Below are 18,279 nucleotides of genomic sequence, written 5' to 3' on the forward strand. Positions count from 1 at the left end.
TATGGACTCTGGAAAACAATCTGAGGGGTGTGAAGGGGTGGGGGGTGAGAGATTGGGGGAACCAGGTGGTGGGTATTAGAGAGGGCACGGATTGCATGGAGCACTGGGTGTGGTGGAAAAATAATGAATACTGTTATGCTGAAAAAAAAATAAATAAAATGCTGCTAAAATAAAACTGAATTTAAAAAAAATTTCTATCACCCAGCATGTATCAAACACCAAGCAGGAGTCAGTAAATACAGGATTAATGGAAGAAAAGGAGAGAAGGAGGAAATTCTTTTATTCTGTGAGCATGGACTTGAATGGAAATTGCCAAAATGTCCTTGGGAGCCAAGATTAATGAATAAAGGTGGTGATCAGACTGGTACAGTTTTTTGCTTAAAATGTGAGTGATGATTTTATACGGATGGGATGTGATTTGACTTTGAAGATAATTCCAAAAGAGTAATTCCACAGTTACATTTTGGAAAAAGAATGTTGCTTCTCTGAGTGGTAACTTTGGAAAGTAAGAATGTTCTCGTATACTTAGAATTCAGTTATATTACCTTAAAAGTTCAGCAGCATAAGGTATAGTTAGATTTACTTTAAGAGCTGTTAATGGGGAAAAATTGAGTTGCGTCGTATGGCAAATGCTTTCACAAAAACTGTTGTACATTTCATAAAAAGTCTTGATATGCATTTACTTAACGGTGTTTGTGCCTTTATGGTAGAATTTCAGGTTATTTGAGAAAATATGTATGTTAGGTATTCTTAAAAATGGGTTAAGTGAGGTTTTATTAGTTAGGCCTAGATTTTGAGGTTCCAAGTTTGTCTTGTGAGTTTAAGTAGGTTTGTTCCAGAGCAAAATAGTATAATAGAATAAAGGATGTGAGGGATATTAGTCATCATGAAAGAATTAGCCTGATTCCCAAATTTATGAAGTTTTAAACGAATTAGTGTTTTTGTTAGTGTTGAAAATGAGCACTTTTGTCATTTCAGAGGACTTTTTAAGATTGGTGTGGTCAGAACTTCACATAGGTTTTGGAAATTTATGAAAGAATGACAAAATCTACCCAAGATGAACTGCAAGAGCTTTTTCTTAGAGAACTTATTAGAATGATAACGTAGGATGTGTACTTTTATTAGTGAAAGTGAATTTTGTAATTATTTTAATGACCTCTAATGGGTAGAGACCAGAGATGCAGCTGAATATCCTAAAATTCATAGAATATCCCTTTACAAAAAATAATTATTTAGCCCCAAATTCAGTGGTCCAAAATCACATAAAGACACGACAAGAGAAGAAACTACAGACTAATGTGAATATGGACATAAGAATCCTCAAAAAATACAAGCAAATGGAGTCCAACAATATAAATCATGATGTATAATCATGATTTGGGGATTTATTCTAGGACCATAGGTTTGTTTTAATGAATTTTAAGTATTTAGTGTAATATACTGTATAATGAGAGATTAAAAACTACAGGAGCATCTCAACAGACAGTCAAAGCTCCCTTTCGTGATAAAAACATCCAACAAACTAGAGCTAGAAAGGAATGTCCTTATTCTAATAATGGCCATCAGTGAAAATCTCAGATGCTAACATCATACTTAATGGGGGAAAGAATGAATGTTTCTTCTCTAAAAATAGGAACAAGAAGAAGCAGTGTTTCCCCACTTCTGTTGTATATTGTCCTAGAAAGTCTAGTCAGGGTAATTAGGCAAGAAAATGAAGTGAAAGGCATCCATATTGTAAAGGAAGAAGTAAAATTTTGCTATTGCAGTTAACATGAAATTATGTGTAGAAAATCCTAAAGAATCCAGGAAAAAATGATTAAAGCGTATAAAATGAGTTTATGAGTTTGCAAGACATGAGATAAATATACCAAAATGAAAATTGACTGTGTATCTATAACCTTGCAATGAAGAATCCAAAAATGAAAATAAGAAAATAATTTCATTTACAGTAGCATCAAAAAGAATAAAATACTTAATGCAATTTAATAAAAGAAATACAAAACCTGTATTCTGAAAGTCATAGAACACTGTTGAAAGAAAATAAAAGAAGACCTGAATAAGTGGAAAGGCATCCTAGGTTTGTGGATCAGCAGACTTGATTTTACTTAGATGGCAATATTCCCCAAATTGATCTACAGATTCAGTGTAATTGTACCAAAACCCTAGCTAGTTTTTTTTTTTTTGCAGAAACTGACAAACTGATCCTAAAATTTTATGAAAATTCAAGGGCCAAAAAATAGCTGTAATAACTTTGAAAAAGAATAACAAAATCAGAAGATTCACATTTCTTTTTTTTCTTTTTTTTTTTTTTGTGATTCCTAGATTTTATTTAAAGATTATACAAAATATCCCAGACACAGGACTTCTAATCCTCGTCCTCCTCCTCCTCCTCGTCCTGGTTGATCTGGAAGTAGCGTAGCTCGTAGCTCTCCTTGCTGTTGGCCACCACACGCAGCCAGTCGCGGAGGTTATTCTTCTTCAAGTACTTTTTGGTCAGATATTTCAAATACCTTTTGGAAAAAGGCACCTCGGAAGTTACAGTGATCTTGCTTTTGCTCCTCTCAATGGTTACCACCCCTCCACCGAGATTTCCAGCTTTTCCATTCACTTTGATTCTCTCCTGAAGAAACTGCTCAAAATTGGCCGCATCCATGATTCCATCTTCTACAGGGTGGGTGCAATCAAGGGTAAACTTCAGAACTTGCTTCTTTTTTTTGCCCCCCTTCGCCACGAGCTTTTTCACGGGCGCCATGGCGGCTGCGGAGGCAGAAAGGGGAGAAGATTCACATTTCTGTTTGAAAACTTGTTGAAAGGCAACAGTAGCCAAGGTAGTGTGGCACTGCCATAAAGACAGACATACAGATCAGTGAAATACAATTGAGAGTCCAGAAGTAAAGTATATACATATTGACAATTGATTTCCAGCAAGGGTGTTAAAGCATTCAGTGGAGGAAAGAATAGTTTTTGGTTTCTTTTTTGGTTTTTTTTTTTTTTTAATTTTTTTATTTTTTATAAACACATATTTTTATCCCCAGGGGTACAGGTCTGTGAATCACCAGGTTTACACACTTCACAGCACTCACCAAATCACATGCCCTCCCCAATGTCCATAATCCCAACCCCTTCTCCCAAACCCCCTCCCCCCGGCAACCCTCAGTTTGTTTTGTGAGATTAAGAGTCACTTATGGTTTGTCTCCCTCCCAATCCCATCTTGTTTCATTTATTCTTCTTCTACCCACTTAAGCCTCCATGTTGCATCACCACTTCCTCATATCAGGGAGATCATATGATAGTTGTCTTTCTCTGCTTGACTTATTTCGCTAAGCATGATACGCTCTAGTTCCATCCATGTTGTTGCAAATGGCAAGATTTCATTTCTTTTGATGGCTGCATAGTATTCCATTGTGTATATATACCACATCTTCTTGATCCATTCATCTGTTGATGGACATCTAGGTTCTTTCCATAGTTTGGCTATTGTGGACATTGCTGCTATAAACATTCGGGTGCATGTGCCCCTTTGGATCACTACATTTGTATCTTTAGGGTAAATACCCAATAGTGCAATTGCTGGGTCATAGGGCAGTTCTATTTTCAACATTTTGAGGAACCTCCATGCTGTTTTCCAGAGTGGCTGCACCAGCTTGCATTCCCACCAACAGTGTAGGAGGGTTCCCCTTTCTCCGCATCCTCGCCAGCATCTGTCATTTCCTGACTTGTTGATTTTAGCCATTCTGACTGGTGTGAGGTGATATCTCATTGTGGTTTTGATTTGTATTTCCCTGATGCCGAGTGATATGGAGCACTTTTTCATGTGTCTGTTCGCCATCTGGATGTCTTCTTTGCAGAAATGTCTGTTCATGTCCTCTGCCCATTTCTTGATTGGATTATTTGTTCTTTGGGTGTTGAGTTTGCTAAGTTCTTTATAGATTCTGGACACTAGTCCTTTATCTGATATGTCGTTTGCAAATATCTTCTCCCATTCTGTCAGTTGTCTTTTGATTTTGTTAACTGTTTCCTTTGCTGTGCAAAAGCTTTTGATCTTGATGAAATCCCAGTAGTTCATTTTTTCCCTTGCTTCCCTTGCCTTTTGCGTTGTTCCTAGGAAGATGTTGCTGCGGCAGAGGTCGAAGAGGTTGCTGCCCGTGTTCTCCTCAAGGATTTTGATGGATTCCTTTCGTACATTGAGGTCCTTCATGTGATGAAATCCCAGTAGTTCATTTTTTCCCTTGCTTCCCTTGCCTTTTGCGTTGTTCCTAGGAAGATGTTGCTGCGGCAGAGGTCGAAGAGGTTGCTGCCCGTGTTCTCCTCAAGGATTTTGATGGATTCCTTTCGTACATTGAGGTCCTTCATCCATTTTGAGTCTATTTTTGTGTGTGGTGTAAGGAAATGGTCCAATTTCATTTTTCTGCATGTGGCTGTCCAATTTTCCCAGCACCATTTATTGAAAAGGCTGTCTTTTTTCCATTGGACATTCTTTCCTGCTTTGTCGAAGATTAGTTGACCATAGATTTGAGGGTCTATTTCTGGGCTCTCTATTCTGTTCCATTGATCTATGTGTCTGTTTTTGTGCCAGTACCATGCTGTCTTGATGATGACAGCTTTGTAATAGAGCTTGAAGTCCGGAATTGTGATGCCACCAACGTTGGCTTTCTTTTTCAATATCCCTTTGGCTATTCGAGGTCTTTTCTGGTTCCATATAAATTTTAGCATTATTTGTTCCATTTCTTTGAAAAAGATGGATGGTACTTTGATAGGAATTGCATTAAATGTGTAGATTGCTTTAGGTAGCATAGACATTTTCACAATATTTATTCTTCCAATCCAGGAGCATGGAACATTTTTCCATTTCTTTGTGTCTTCCTCAATTTCTTTCATGAGTACTTTATAGTTTTCTGAGTATAGATTCTGTGTCTCTTTGGTTAGGTTTATTCCTAGGTATCTTATGGTTTTGGATGCAATTGTAAATGGGATTGACTCCTTAATATCTCTTTCTTCTGTCTTGCTGTTGGTGTAGAGAAATGCAACTGATTTCTGTGCATTGATTTTATATCCTGACACTTTACTGAATTCCTGTATAAGTTCTAGCAGTTTTGGAGTGGAGTCTTTTGGGTTTTCCACATATAGTATCATATCATCTGCGAAGAGTGATAATTTGACTTCTTCTTTGCCGATTTGGATGCCTTTAATTTCCTTTTGTTGTCTGATTGCTGAGGCTAGGACCTCTAGTACGATGTTGAATAGCAGTGGTGATAATGGATATCCCTGCCGTGTTCCTGACCTTAGCGGAAAAGCTTTCAGTTTTTCTCCATTGAGAATGATATTTGCGGTGGGTTTTTCATAGATGGCTTTGATGATATTGAGGTATGTGCCCTCTATCCCTACACTTTGAAGAGTTTTGATCAGGAAGGGATGTTGTACTTTGTCAAATGCTTTTTCAGCATCTATTGAGAGTATCATATGGTTCTTGTTCTTTCTTTTATTGATGTGTTGTATCACATTGACTGATTTGCGGATGTTGAACCAACCTTGCAGCCCTGGAATAAATCCCACTTGGTCGTGGTGAATAATCTTTTTAATGTACTGTTGAATCCTATTGGCTAGTATTTTGTTGAGTATTTTCGCATCTGTGTTCATCAAGGATATCGGTCTATAGCTCTCTTTTTTGGTGGGATCCTTGTCTGGTTTTGGGATCAAGGTGATGCTGGCCTCATAAAATGAGTTTGGAAGTTTTCCTTCCATTTCTATTTTTTGGAACAGTTTCAGGAGAATAGGAATTAGTTCTTCTTTAAATGTTTGGTAGAATTCCCCCGGGAAGCCGTCTGGCCCTGGGCTTTTGTTTGTTTGGAGATTTTTAATGACTGTTTCAATCTCCTTACTGGTTATGGGTCTGTTCAGGCTTTCTATTTCTTCCTGGTTCAGTTGTGGTAGTTTATATGTTTCTAGGAATGCATCCATTTCTTCCAGATTGTCAAATTTGTTGCCGTAGAGTTGCTCATAGTATGTTCTTATAATAGTTTGTATTTCTTTGGTGTTAGTTGTGATCTCTCCTCTTTCATTCATGATTTTATTTATTTGGGTCCTTTCTCTTTTCTTTTTGATAAGTCGGGCCAGGGGTTTATCAATTTTATTAATTCTTTCAAAGAACCAGCTCCTACTTTCGTTGATTTGTTCTATTGTTTTTTTGGTTTCTATTTCATTGATTTCTGCTCTGATCTTTATGATTTCTCTTCTCCTGCTGGGCTTAGGGTTTCTTTCTTGTTCTTTCTCCAGCTCCTTTAGGTGTAGGGTTAGGTTGTGTACCTGAGACCTTTCTTGTTTCTTGAGAAAGGCTTGTACCGCTATATATTTTCCTCTCAGGACTGCCTTTGTTGTGTCCCACAGATTTTGAACCGTTGTATTTTCATTATCATTTGTTTCCATGATTTTTTTCAATTCTTCTTTAATTTCCCGGTTGACCCATTCATTCTTTAGAAGGATACTGTTTAGTCTCCATGTATTTGGGTTCTTTCCAAACTTCCTTTTGTGGTTGAGTTCTAGCTTTAGAGCATTGTGGTCTGAAAATATGCAGGGAATGATCCCAATCTTTTGATACCGGTTGAGTCCTGATTTAGGACCGAGGATGTGATCTATTCTGGAGAATGTTCCATGTGCACTAGAGAAGAATGTGTATTCTGTTGCTTTGGGATGAAATGCTCTGAATATATCTGTGATGTCCATCTGGTCCAGTGTGTCGTTTAAGGCCTTTATTTCCTTGCTGATCTTTTGCTTGGATGACCTGTCTATTTCAGTGAGGGGAGTGTTAAAGTCCCCTACTATTATTGTATTATTGTTGATGTGTTTCTTTGATTTTGTTATTAATTGGTTTATATAGTTGGCTGCTCCCACATTGGGGGCATAGATATTTAAAATTGTTAAATCTTCTTGTTGGACAGACCCTTTGAGTATGATATAGTGTCCTTCCTCATCTCTTATTATAGTCTTTGGCTTAAAATCTAATTGATCTGATATAAGGATTGCCACTCCTGCTTTCTTCTGATGTCCATTAGCATGGTAAATTCTTTTCCACCCCCTCACTTTAAATCTGGAGGTGTCTTCGGGCTTAAAATGTGTTTCTTGGAGGCAACATATAGATGGGTTTTGTTTTTTTATCCATTCTGATACCCTGTGTCTTTTGACAGGGGCATTTAGCCCATTCACATTCAGGGTAAGTATTGAGAGATATGAATTTAGTGCCATTGTATTGCCTGTAAGGTGACTGTTACTGTATATGGTCTCTGTTCCTTTCTGATCTACCACTTGTAGGCTCTCTCGTTGCTTAGAGGACCCCTTTCAAGATTTCCTGTAGAGCTGGTTTGGTATTTGCAAATTCTTTCAGTTGTTGTTTGTCCTGGAAGCTTTTAATCTCTCCTTCTATTTTCAATGATAGCCTAGCTGGATATAGTATTCTTGGCTGCATGTTTTTCTCGTTTAGTGCTCTGAAAATATCATGCCAGCTCTTTCTGGCCTGCCAGGTCTCTGTGGATAAGTCAGCTGCCAATCTAATATTTTTACCATTGTATGTTACAGACTTCTTTTCCCGGGCTGCTTTCAGGATTTTCTCTTTGTCATTGAGACTTGTAAATTTTACTATTAGGTGACGGGGTGTGGGCCTATTCTTATTGATTTTGAGGGGCGTTCTCTGCACCTCCTGAATTTTGATGCTCGTTCCCTTTGCCATATTGGGGAAATTCTCCCCAATAATTCTCTCCAGTATACCTTCTGCTCCCCTCTCATTTTCTTCTTCTTCTGGAATCCCAATTATTCTAATGTTGTTTCGTCTTATGGTGTCACTTATCTCTCGAATTCTCCCCTCGTGGTCCAGTAGCTGTTTGTCCCTCTTTTGCTCAGCTTCTTTATTCTCTGTCATTTGGTCTTCTATATCACTAATTCTTTCTTCTGCCTCATTTATCCTAGCAGTTAGAGCCTCCATTTTTGATTGCACCTCATTAATAGCTTTTTTGATTTCACCTTGGTTAGATTTTAGTTCTTTTATTTCTCCAGAAAGGGCTTTTATATCTCTCGAGAGGGTTTCTCTAATATCTTCCATGCCTTTTTCGAGCCCGGCTAGAACCTTGAGAATTGTCATTCTGAACTCTAGATCTGACATATTACCGATGTCTGTATTGATTAGGTCCCTAGCCTTCGGTACTGCCTCTTGTTCTTTTTTTTGTGTTGAATTTTTATGTCTTGTCATTTTGTCCAGATAAGAGTAAATGAAGGGGCAAGTAAAATACTAAAAGGGTGGCAACAACCCCAGGAAAATATGCTTTAACCAAATTAGAAGAGATCCAAAATCGTGAGTGGGGAGAAAGGGGATAAAAAGAGGTTCAAAAAGGAAGAAAGAAAAAAAAAAAAACAAAAAGAAAAGAAAAAAAAAAAAAGAAAAGAAAAGAAAAGAATTTTTAAAAAAAGAAAACACCTAAGAAAAATGTAAAAAAGAAAAAATATATATATTAGATCAACTAGTAAAAAATAGTTAAAAAAGAAAAAGGTAACAGTTAAAAAAAAAATTTTACCCGAAGGCGAGAAAAAAAAAAAAATGAAAAAGAAAAAATTAAATTAACTGCAAGACTAAAAAAAATCACAGGAAAAAAGCCATGAGTTCCGTGTTTGGCTTTCTCCTCCTCTTTAATTCTGCTGCTCTCCTTGGTATTGAAACCGCACTCCTTGGTAGGTGAACTTGGTCTCGGCTGGATTTCTTGTTGATCTTCTGGGGGAGGGGCCTGTTGTAGTGATTCTCAACTGTCTTTGCCCCAGGCGGAATTACACCGCCCTTACCCGGGGCCGGGGTGAGTAATCCGCTCGGGTTTGCTTTCAGGAGCTTTTGTTACCTGAGCGCTTTCCGTAGAGTTCCGGAGGACGGGAATACAAATGGCGGCCTCCTGGTCTCCGGCCCGGAGGAGCCGAGAGCCCAGGGCCCCACTCCTCAGTGCGCCCTCAGAGAACAGCGCCCAGTTACTCCCGTCTGCCTGACCTCCGGCCGCGCTCCGAGCTCACCAAGCCTGCGACCGGTTCAAGGTAACACGGAGCTGCGAGCTTACTGTCGGCTCTGTCTCTATAGCCGGCTTTCTCGTTCCAATACCCGCAAGCTCTGCGACACTCAGACACCCCCGATCCTTCTGTGACCCTGCGGGACCTGAGGCCACGCTGACCCCGCGTGGGCTTCGCCCCGGTTTAGCCTCTGGAGCGATGTCCCTCAGCGGAGCAGACTTTTAAAAGTCCTGATTTTGTGCACGGTTGCTCCGCCGCTTGCCGGGAGCCGGCCCCTCCCCCCGGGGTCTATCTTCCCGTCGCTTTGGATTCACTTCTCCGCCGGTCCTACCTTTCAGAAAGTGGTTGTTTTTCTGTTTCCAGAATTGCTGTTCTTCTTCTCTTCGATCTGCCGATGGATTTTCAGGTGTTTGCAATCTTTAGATAAGCTATCTAGCTGATCTCCAGCTAGCTGAAGCAGTCTCAGCTTGCTACTTCTCTGCCATCTTGACTCCTCCCGGAAAGAATAGTTTTTTGTTTTTTGTTTTTCCCCAATAAAAGGCCCTGTGTGAACCCTGGTTATTGTTTGACCTAGTGTTTTCTTGAGGTTCTTTCCCTGACCTCAAGGGTAACTGGTTATCTATGCAAAAGAGTGAGTTTTGTATTACCTTCCCTCATGCTATAATAAAAAATAACTCAAAGTGCACCAAAGACTTATATGTAAGAGCTGAAACTATTAAGCTCTTAGAAGAAAACATAGGTGTAAAAATTTTCATGACCTTGGATTAGGCAATAGTCTCTTAGCTGTGATGCCAAAAGCATAAGTGGCAAAAGAAAAAATAGAAAATATTGGACTTCACAATAAGAAACTTGCTTTTCAAAGCCCACTGTCAAGAGAATGAAAGAACCCACTGAATGGGAGAAAAACTTTGTACAGAGACCTATGTCCACTCTTATAGTTCTTCATATATTAAGACAGATATTAAAAAAAGACAGATAACCCAATTAAAAATGGGCAAAGAATCTGAATAGGCATTTCTCCAAAGAACATGTACAAATGACCACTAAGCACATGAAAAAATGCTTAGTGTCATTAGGCATCAGATAAATTCAAATCAAAGCCACAGTGAGATACTATTTCATATCCACTAGAATAGCGATAATAATAATTTAAAAAACCAGACAGGTGTTGGTCTGAATGTGGGCAAATTAGAACCCTCATATGTGGGAAGGTAAAATGGTTATAATCACCTTGGAAAACACTGTAGTAGTTCCTCACAGTGTTTAACTTGGACTTACCATATAATGCAGCTATTCTACTCCTGGATATGTCCTCAACACAGATGAAAACATATATCCACACAAAAATTTGTATGTGACTGTTAATAGCAGTATGATTCACAGTAGCCAAAAAGTGGAAACAATCCACATGTTCATCCATTGATGAATAGATCTATAAAATACAGAATATGCATAAAATGGAATATAATTCAACCATAAAAAGGAATGAAATATTGGCCGATGCTACAACATGAATGAACCTTGAAAATATTAAGTAAGTTAAAGAAGACATCATGAAAGACCACACACAAAACTGTATGATTCCACTTATATCACAGTATACTTATATCCACAGTAGGCAAATCCATGAGAAAGAGAAAGCCAATCAATTGTTTCTAAGAGCAGTTTTGGCTGGAGGGAAGTGGAGAGTGACTTTGAATGGGTAGAGAGGTTTTGGGGTGGGTAATGCAAATACCTGAAATTACATAATGCGGATGATTGCACAATCTTGTTAATATACTAAAAACCATTGAATTGCATACTCCAAATAAATGGTGTGGTATGCAAATTATATCTTAATGTAGTAGATATACATATATACACATACATATTTAAATGTTATTAGTATCAAGATTGGGAAATCCTTGTCTCTATTTTACTCCTGCTTCTAAAGCAAGTGCCTCATGTATTTTGAGACATTTCCACTCTAGTTGGTCAGAGGGCCAACTATTTTTTTTTTTTAAAGATTTTATTTATTTATTTGACAGAGAGAGATCACAAGTAGGCAGAGAGGCAGGCAGAGAGAGAGGAGGAAGCAGGCTCCCTGTTGAGGAGCCCGATGTGGGACTCGATCCCAGGACCCTGAGATTATGACCCGAGCCGAAGGCAGCGGCTTAACCCACTGAGCCACCCAGGCACCCCAGAGGGCCAACTATTTTAAGCCCTGTACAAACCCTCGGATAAATCCTGATGGATTGACCTAGTGTTTTCTTGGGTTCTTTCCCTGACCTGTGGAGGTTCCCCACACTTTTAAGGATCAATACCTACCTGGCCAAAGCCTTGAGGGGATCCTTCCACAGATTTTTGGAGCTCTCTTTTGTTTGCAGCTCTGTCATGTCTGGCTTTCTCCACAAATTCTAGTTTCCTTGGTCTCTCCAAAGAATCAGTCATAATTTACCTCACTTGTTTTTATTCTCTCAGGGATTACAGTTCTGTGCTATCTGATGTCTAATATCTGCCCAATTTTTAAAAAAATATAAATTTGTCTAGTTTTCTAATAGTTCATGGTTAAAGGACAGTTCTCATGCATTTAATCTTTTATGAATGAAAGCAAAAGTCAGGTACCATAACTGAACCTCACATATAAACCACAGAAGATGTGTGAGGTTACAGCAGCTAACCAGAACAATGCCTGTGTTCTAAAGCTTCCAGAAAATTAATTTCACTTAAAATTAAAAACAAAAAGAACCAAATTCAAATCTTATACAAAATTATTATAAGAAAAAACACAATAAGGAGTCAGATAATGTCCTTACAGAAAATGAATGTGTGCTGGAAAGATGCCCACAGATGAAATGAAAACTATAACCTACTACTTCAAAATGAGCTCAAAGACATTAAGAAAATGATACCAGCGGTGAAAGAACAAATGAGAATGAGAAATAGGAAAGCTTTGAAATGAGATGGTTGGATTGAAGAATGAACTGTGTATTCAAGAATAAGATCAATTTAGGAGTGAAGAGTAAACTGGAAGGAATACTAAAGTGAATAAACATAGCACATATACTTGAAGAGAACTAGAATTTGAAAAGAGAGATGTGCAAAAAAATAATGATTAACATAGCAGACCTGATGAGACAGCCATCTTTAGAAAGAACTACTTGCAAGCTTGACACTTAGCTGGCATCTGAGAAAGTTTTTAGTATTTTCTGATAAGAATGGCTCATTCTCCCCAAACTTCACGAAGAACATGGTTTATGCTAACTACTTGCTGGAGCTGGAATTTTCGCACATGTAGAGGAGAAGATGCCCGTGTGACTAGTTTCCAGTGTAAACCCTAAGTGCTGAGTCTCTAATGTGCTTCTCTGGTGGACATTCCACACGTGTCATTACAACTCACAGCCTGGGAAATTAAGCACACCCTGTGTGACTCCACCAGGAGAGGACTCTTGGAAGCTTGGAGATCCTCCAGGCTTTGCCTTCTGTATCTTTTTCCTTTTCTGCTTTTGCTTTGTAGTCTTTCACTGTAATAAATCATAGCTGTAAGTACAGCTATACTCCGAGTCCTGTGTATCCTCCTGGAGAATCGCTGGAGACTCAATATATATCTTTCTTATTATTTTCCTCTCTAATAAGCTTCTTGACAGCTTTTAGGAATGTAAAGATGGTCATTTTGTTGTGTTACAAATCAATTAGAAGTGAATCTATAATAAAACAAGTTTTGTGGTAGGTAATTTGTAACTCATAAGTTAAATTAGCCCTGAAAAGATTCGACAAACCGTGAATGTCTGAATTCTGAAAATTGTACATAGAGAACTATTTTCTACTATAGATTTCATATGTAACATTGTAGTTTTGTGTGTTTTTTGGTCCTTTTTAATTTTCAAATTGTTTTTAAATAGTGTCTTTGTAAAGGGTTGGTCTTTTGGGTAAAATCTGTACCTTTAACTGCCTGTGTCTAAATCAGAAAGATTGGTTTTCATTTTTTTAAAAAAATGATATAGAATCTTAAATTTTACTGGCAAGTTTTCAGCAATGACATTTTCCTCCCATTACAAAACTTGAGGGGGGCAAAAAAGAATCGTTTGTACTTTTCTTGTCTGAAATATTAATGAGGTATTTTCCCACGTTACTTGTAGGATTTTCATCCAGGTTCACACAGCATGAATTCTAGCTAGGCATTGTTTATGAGGTTCATTTCAAAGCATGTAAAATTTGGCTTTTTCCAGAAGGATAAATAATTTAGAATTGCTTGAGTATTTCAGATCACTGATCATATACTGTTGAATTCCTAAGGATGCTGAGTTCCAAAAAACACATAATTCCTAATGGAAATTAGTCACTGACAGAAGGAAATTTCTTGTGTATTTGTGAAGAAGAGTCAAAACTCCAGAATACATTATCAACCAAGCATAGGGGAAACCCAAAAGCATATTTAGTTCTTGGGGCACCTGGGTGACTCCGTCAGTTAAGCATCTACCTTTGACTCAGGTCATGAACTCAGGGTTCTGGGATGGAGCGCTGAATTGGACCCCTGCTCAGTGTAGAGACTGCTTCTCCCTCTCCCTCTGCTGTTCCCCCCTGCTTGTGCTCTCTTGTTTTCTCTCTGTGTCAAATTAATAAGTAATATCTTTTTTAAAAAACATATTTAGTTCTTATGTTGCTTGCTAATTATTGTTCCGTAGGAATCATTCCAATTTGATATTGCCCAGTGGTTGATCTCTTTTATTAAAATCAATGCAGATGTCAGTTTTCAATAAACTCTGTGCTTCTCACTGTGTCTACTTTGAGACCTAGGGGACTTGTTCAGTAAGGGAAGAAACTAAAACAAAAAATTACATGCACAACTTACTAATGCTGCTAATTAATAAAGGAACCTGTACTTTTTCCTTTAAAGGTCTAGTTTTGTTAGCTAACTTAAGACCATTTGGTTGTTCAATTTATTGGGTTCTTTTTGGTTTTGTGGATATTCAGGAATTGTATCCAGTAAAAGTATAGGTGAGGGCTCTAAGATTGCTCCCCCAGTGGTCTTTACTAGGTTGTGTGTTAGTCCAAACCAAATTCTGCCACACATACACTTCTTAGCAAACAGACACAAAAGCAGTCCTGTTAAGTCTTCTGTAAGCTCCATGAAATCCCAGATCTTTCTTTTTTAGTGTTCTGACAGCACCTTGCTTCTGAGGTTCATTTGAGGCATAGTAGAAGCACTTTTAGTTGGAGTTAGGTGACAAAACTCTGAACTAATTGGTGGATCAAGGATGCTTTCAGAAACCTAGACCTAAAACCCATTCTTCAGTGCATGGACTGTTGGGTTTACTAAGTTCTTGTGAAGGTGAAGCCAACTGAACAGTATTTCTGGATAGTCCACAGATCTTAAATGCCATTTATTTATGTTACAGCTCTGCTGTTCATGGGAGATGAAGACAGCTGAGATGTTTTTAGAAAAGGCTGTGGATTATGGGTTCTTGATTAGTCTTTCTCTCATACCAAATGAGCATCCCTGTACAGTCTATAGTTGATGAACGTACTCCTCTGTTAATCATTGCTAGGGTGTAGATTCAGCCTAACTGTCAGGAACAGGGGAGGACTTCTGCCCCACTGCCTGGGAACTGGCTGGATATCAGCTCGAGTCCAGGCTCTCAACTCTTCCATTTTGGATCTTTGACCATAAAGGTCACTTGTCAGCTACACAGCAAATTACTGCCTAATTGTTCCTTCCTGAAAATAACATTTTACATTTTATTCTTGTCCCTGGGTGTTTTATGGAGATCTCTGGGTTTTAGGACTCAAAGGAAACCAGCCAACCAGCCCTAACTGGTTTCCCTGTAGGAAGATGGCAGACATTTGTTGAGTGTGCGTGTGCTGCTGGGCTCAGCAAGAGTTGCAAAATGCATGACATAAATAACTCTTGCCTTCAAGGGACTTAGATCTGTTAATGAGGATAGCAGAAGAACATGAAATTGCTCTAATCCGAAGCAAATTAAGTTAACTTCCCTAAGAAGGAGTGAAAGGTAGATACACACACCTGCTGTCAGTCAGTGTTGGAGTTGCCTCCCTCTAAAAATCATTAACAAGTTATCAATGGAAACTACATCAAATCTATCAGAGAAATCATGCTGCTAAAGGACAGTTCTTACTTGGCAATATTCCTAATATGCAACAAGGTATTTTTTTTTCCAGGGTTCTGGAGCTTCAGCTGGGGGAGTCATCTAGAAGTAAAGGCATCTCTCAGTCAGCACTGGCTCTGATTTTAGACTCTGGACTCCTGGATGTAGTTTTGTTTCCATAACTGGCTTGGGAACGTGGATTATATTTAGATCTTATCACAGCCATGTGAGAAGTATAGTAGTTTATAATGCAAACATTCATGCTTTTCCTCCAAATAGTTTAGTGACTTGCCGTTATTTTTCTTGCCTTTAAAAATAAGCTATAAAATCTGTAAGTACTGTTGATAGAAACATAAAGGAAATTGGATTACTGTATTAGTAATGCATTGATTAATGTACTTCTTAACAGAAAGATTGCTAAGGACAGAATTGGAATTGTGTGTACACTTACTAATCATTGCAACTCAATACTCAAGTCTGAAATTTACTGAACTTTAATCTCATTTAGGATAGTTTTAGGGACAGAGAGACAATTCTTTGAGCTTAAGAAAATATTTTTGCTACATTTTTAGTTGTATACTCCACTAAAACATTAGCTCCAATAATATGTGTTGTTAATTATAGAGTAAATACCATTTGTTGTATATATCAGAATGTTGATTAAAAGCTGTTAGAGGGTTTATCAAGATGATCTCATGCTGAAGAATAAGGAGGATGTTTTAAAATATCTTGACATATTTTTCTAGCTAATTGCATAGCTTTTCCAGAAGATACCACCACATGCTTTGCTGATAATAAAAGACTGTGTTTGGTTCTATTCTTGGTAATGCAAAAAAGAGATACTGGTACCATTTACTTCCTTGTGCTTGTTTATGGTGTGAGACAACTATCTTTTAGCATCAGTCTGTTTAATGGCACCATCATCAATGGAATACAGTATCCCAATGAATACTTGTTTTGCTCCTTTTGGTTTGATTTTCCATCAGATAACTCATTTTTGTCATAATGGTACTGGAATATTTAGTTTTAGTTTTTAACATTCCTTTATGTACTTATATCATGGCTAAATTGGTTTTAAAACTTTATGTACTTACGGCTCACATTTCATTCTTTTACAGGAATTTTAAACAGTTGTCGGGTGAAATGGAATTTATGACAATTAATGGAACAACATTAAGGAACCTTGAAATCCTACAGAATCAGGTCAGATAAACATAAAGGCTAATTGATTCAAAATGGTTTTGAAAAAGAATTTGAAATAAGGTGGCGGTCTGTTTTTTAAGAGTGAAGGTGAGAACAGGAATATTATCTTTAGCTGATGACTCTGCCCATTATCTGTTTATTAATTGATAACTGCAGAACCCATTTTTTTTTGAGAATGAAGTATATGAAATACTTCCCTGGGGGTTACTTTGGAAACTATAGAGCTGTCCTTCTTAATTATTGAAGTGACATTCCCATCCTGATAATTTCTGTAACAAATATTTGTTTGGAAAGGCATCATCTTTCAAAATTAATATAAAGCAGATTTTTTGTCTGTTTTGTTATTTTCTTTTTAATATTTTATTTATGTATTTGACAGAGATCACAAGGAGGCAGAGAGGCAGGCAGAGAGAGAGAGAGGAGGAAGCAGGCTCCCTGCTGAGCAGAGAGCCCGATGCAGGGCTTGATCCCAGGACCCTGGGAAGGGGTCGAAGGCAGACGCTTTTGCCCACTGAGCTACCCAGGCACTCCTTGTTATATTTTTTCTACATACCTTTAACTTTTCACTGAAATGTCTTTAGTTTTATTATCCAACGTATAAAACAAGTTACTGTGATACTCAGTTAGATTTTAAGATGCATAAATTTTATTTCACAAACTTCCATCATTATTTATTTGCCCTTTATTGATGAATTAGGAAGATAATGGAGACATTAAATTGATTGCTTTCATTTATTAAATTATCACTTAGAGAGAAGATTTTATATAATGTTCATAACACAAAGCCATAGAAATAAAAAGCAGTTCCAAATCATTTGACTAAGTAGTTGAAAAGCTGAACCATCTGAGTTAAATGGTTTAAATCTCTTCAGAAATATTTATTACTGTTGTAAATTAAAGTAAATGCTGAATTTATTATCCTAATGATGAAGTTCTAGAACCTAGGTGAGGTTTGGTGGGCTGAGGTCCGGAGCCGATGACCAAGAAAGAATTCTTGAGACATCTTTGGTGCAAAATGGTGGTTTATTAAAGCACGGGACAGGACCCGTGGGCAGGAAGAGCTGCTGCCCCGGGTTGTGAGGGATGGCAGGTTATGTACCCTGCTGTTGGGGGAAGGTGAGGGGAAGGGAGGTGTCAGTGGAGTTTTCATATGCTAAAGAGGGCCTACAAGGTGCCAGGATGTTCCAGGCCTGCCGGAGGCCTTGCCCTTGCTGCTGGATCAGTGTTGTCTTTAGACCAGCCATTAACATTAAGATCTTTGGGAGACTTTTTGGTGGGGTGTCACAATCCTGCTATCAATCGTCTTTGTTAGTGAGATTTAGAACATTTGTAAGCCAAGGGAGACTCCTGTCTAGCAGGATTGTGAGCTCTGCAAGTTAACCATTTGCTTATTGTTCATGGCAGTCAGGGCTGCCTGAGGGATGCTACACTTATGGAGGGGAAAGGGTGAAGAGGGGGTGCTAGGTGCCAGCTTTTGCTTTGTCCTCAGCCAGCCTCCTGCTCCCTCATCACTAACTCCTAGATTTATATATTACTAACTGCTTTCTCTCATTTAGTTTCTCCCTCTCCCAGGCTATCCTTGTATATTAGAGTCAACTCTACTTTAATTCCATAACATTTTGATCTTGTTGTTACATTATCAGGAAATTGAGAATTTTCCCCACAGATCTTTCTCATCAACTCTGTATACATTGCCCAATAGGAAAAGAGTAGTAGAATGAAAAGGACATTTCTTGGATGAAGAAGAGCAAGTAGTCAGACCCTGAAGACACAGGTCCTGGCATTCCTAGCTAGCTTAATTCTGCCACTTCTTTCCTATTCAAATCCTATTGCTGTGGAGTCAGCTCTGAAAATAAATTCCTAAGGCAAACATACCCTTAAAAGCTCTTTCATTGTCAGGACTTGGGCCATTATAGAAACAGAAGCTAAGAATTCACATCTTTGGCTTGTCTTTGCA

The 18,279-nt window shown here is 38.1% G+C and overlaps 2 protein-coding genes across 2 annotated transcripts in view; one reads left to right on the top strand and one right to left on the bottom strand.

The window, feature by feature from the left end:
• MSH3 (mutS homolog 3) overlaps positions 1 to 18,279 on the top strand; it is a 198,228-nt gene that overhangs the window by 63,350 nt on the left and 116,599 nt on the right. The window contains 1 exon segment of the mRNA XM_059175350.1: positions 16,238 to 16,322. Coding sequence (XP_059031333.1) covers positions 16,238 to 16,322 — 85 coding nt within the window.
• Positions 2,285 to 2,779, bottom strand: LOC131832411 (large ribosomal subunit protein eL22). The gene has a single exon (XM_059175371.1). The coding sequence runs from the start codon at positions 2,750 to 2,752 to the stop codon at positions 2,366 to 2,368; it is 387 nt and encodes a 128-aa protein (XP_059031354.1). The 5' UTR covers positions 2,753 to 2,779; the 3' UTR covers positions 2,285 to 2,365.

Source organism: Mustela lutreola, chromosome 5, assembly GCF_030435805.1.
Source record: "Mustela lutreola isolate mMusLut2 chromosome 5, mMusLut2.pri, whole genome shotgun sequence".
Taxonomy (NCBI): domain Eukaryota; kingdom Metazoa; phylum Chordata; class Mammalia; order Carnivora; family Mustelidae; genus Mustela; species Mustela lutreola.

Coding starts and splice junctions, on each gene's coding strand:
- LOC131832411 (XM_059175371.1), bottom strand. CDS start 2,752: ATGGCGCCCGTGAAAAAGCTCGTGGCGAAGGGGGGCAAAAAAAAGAAG.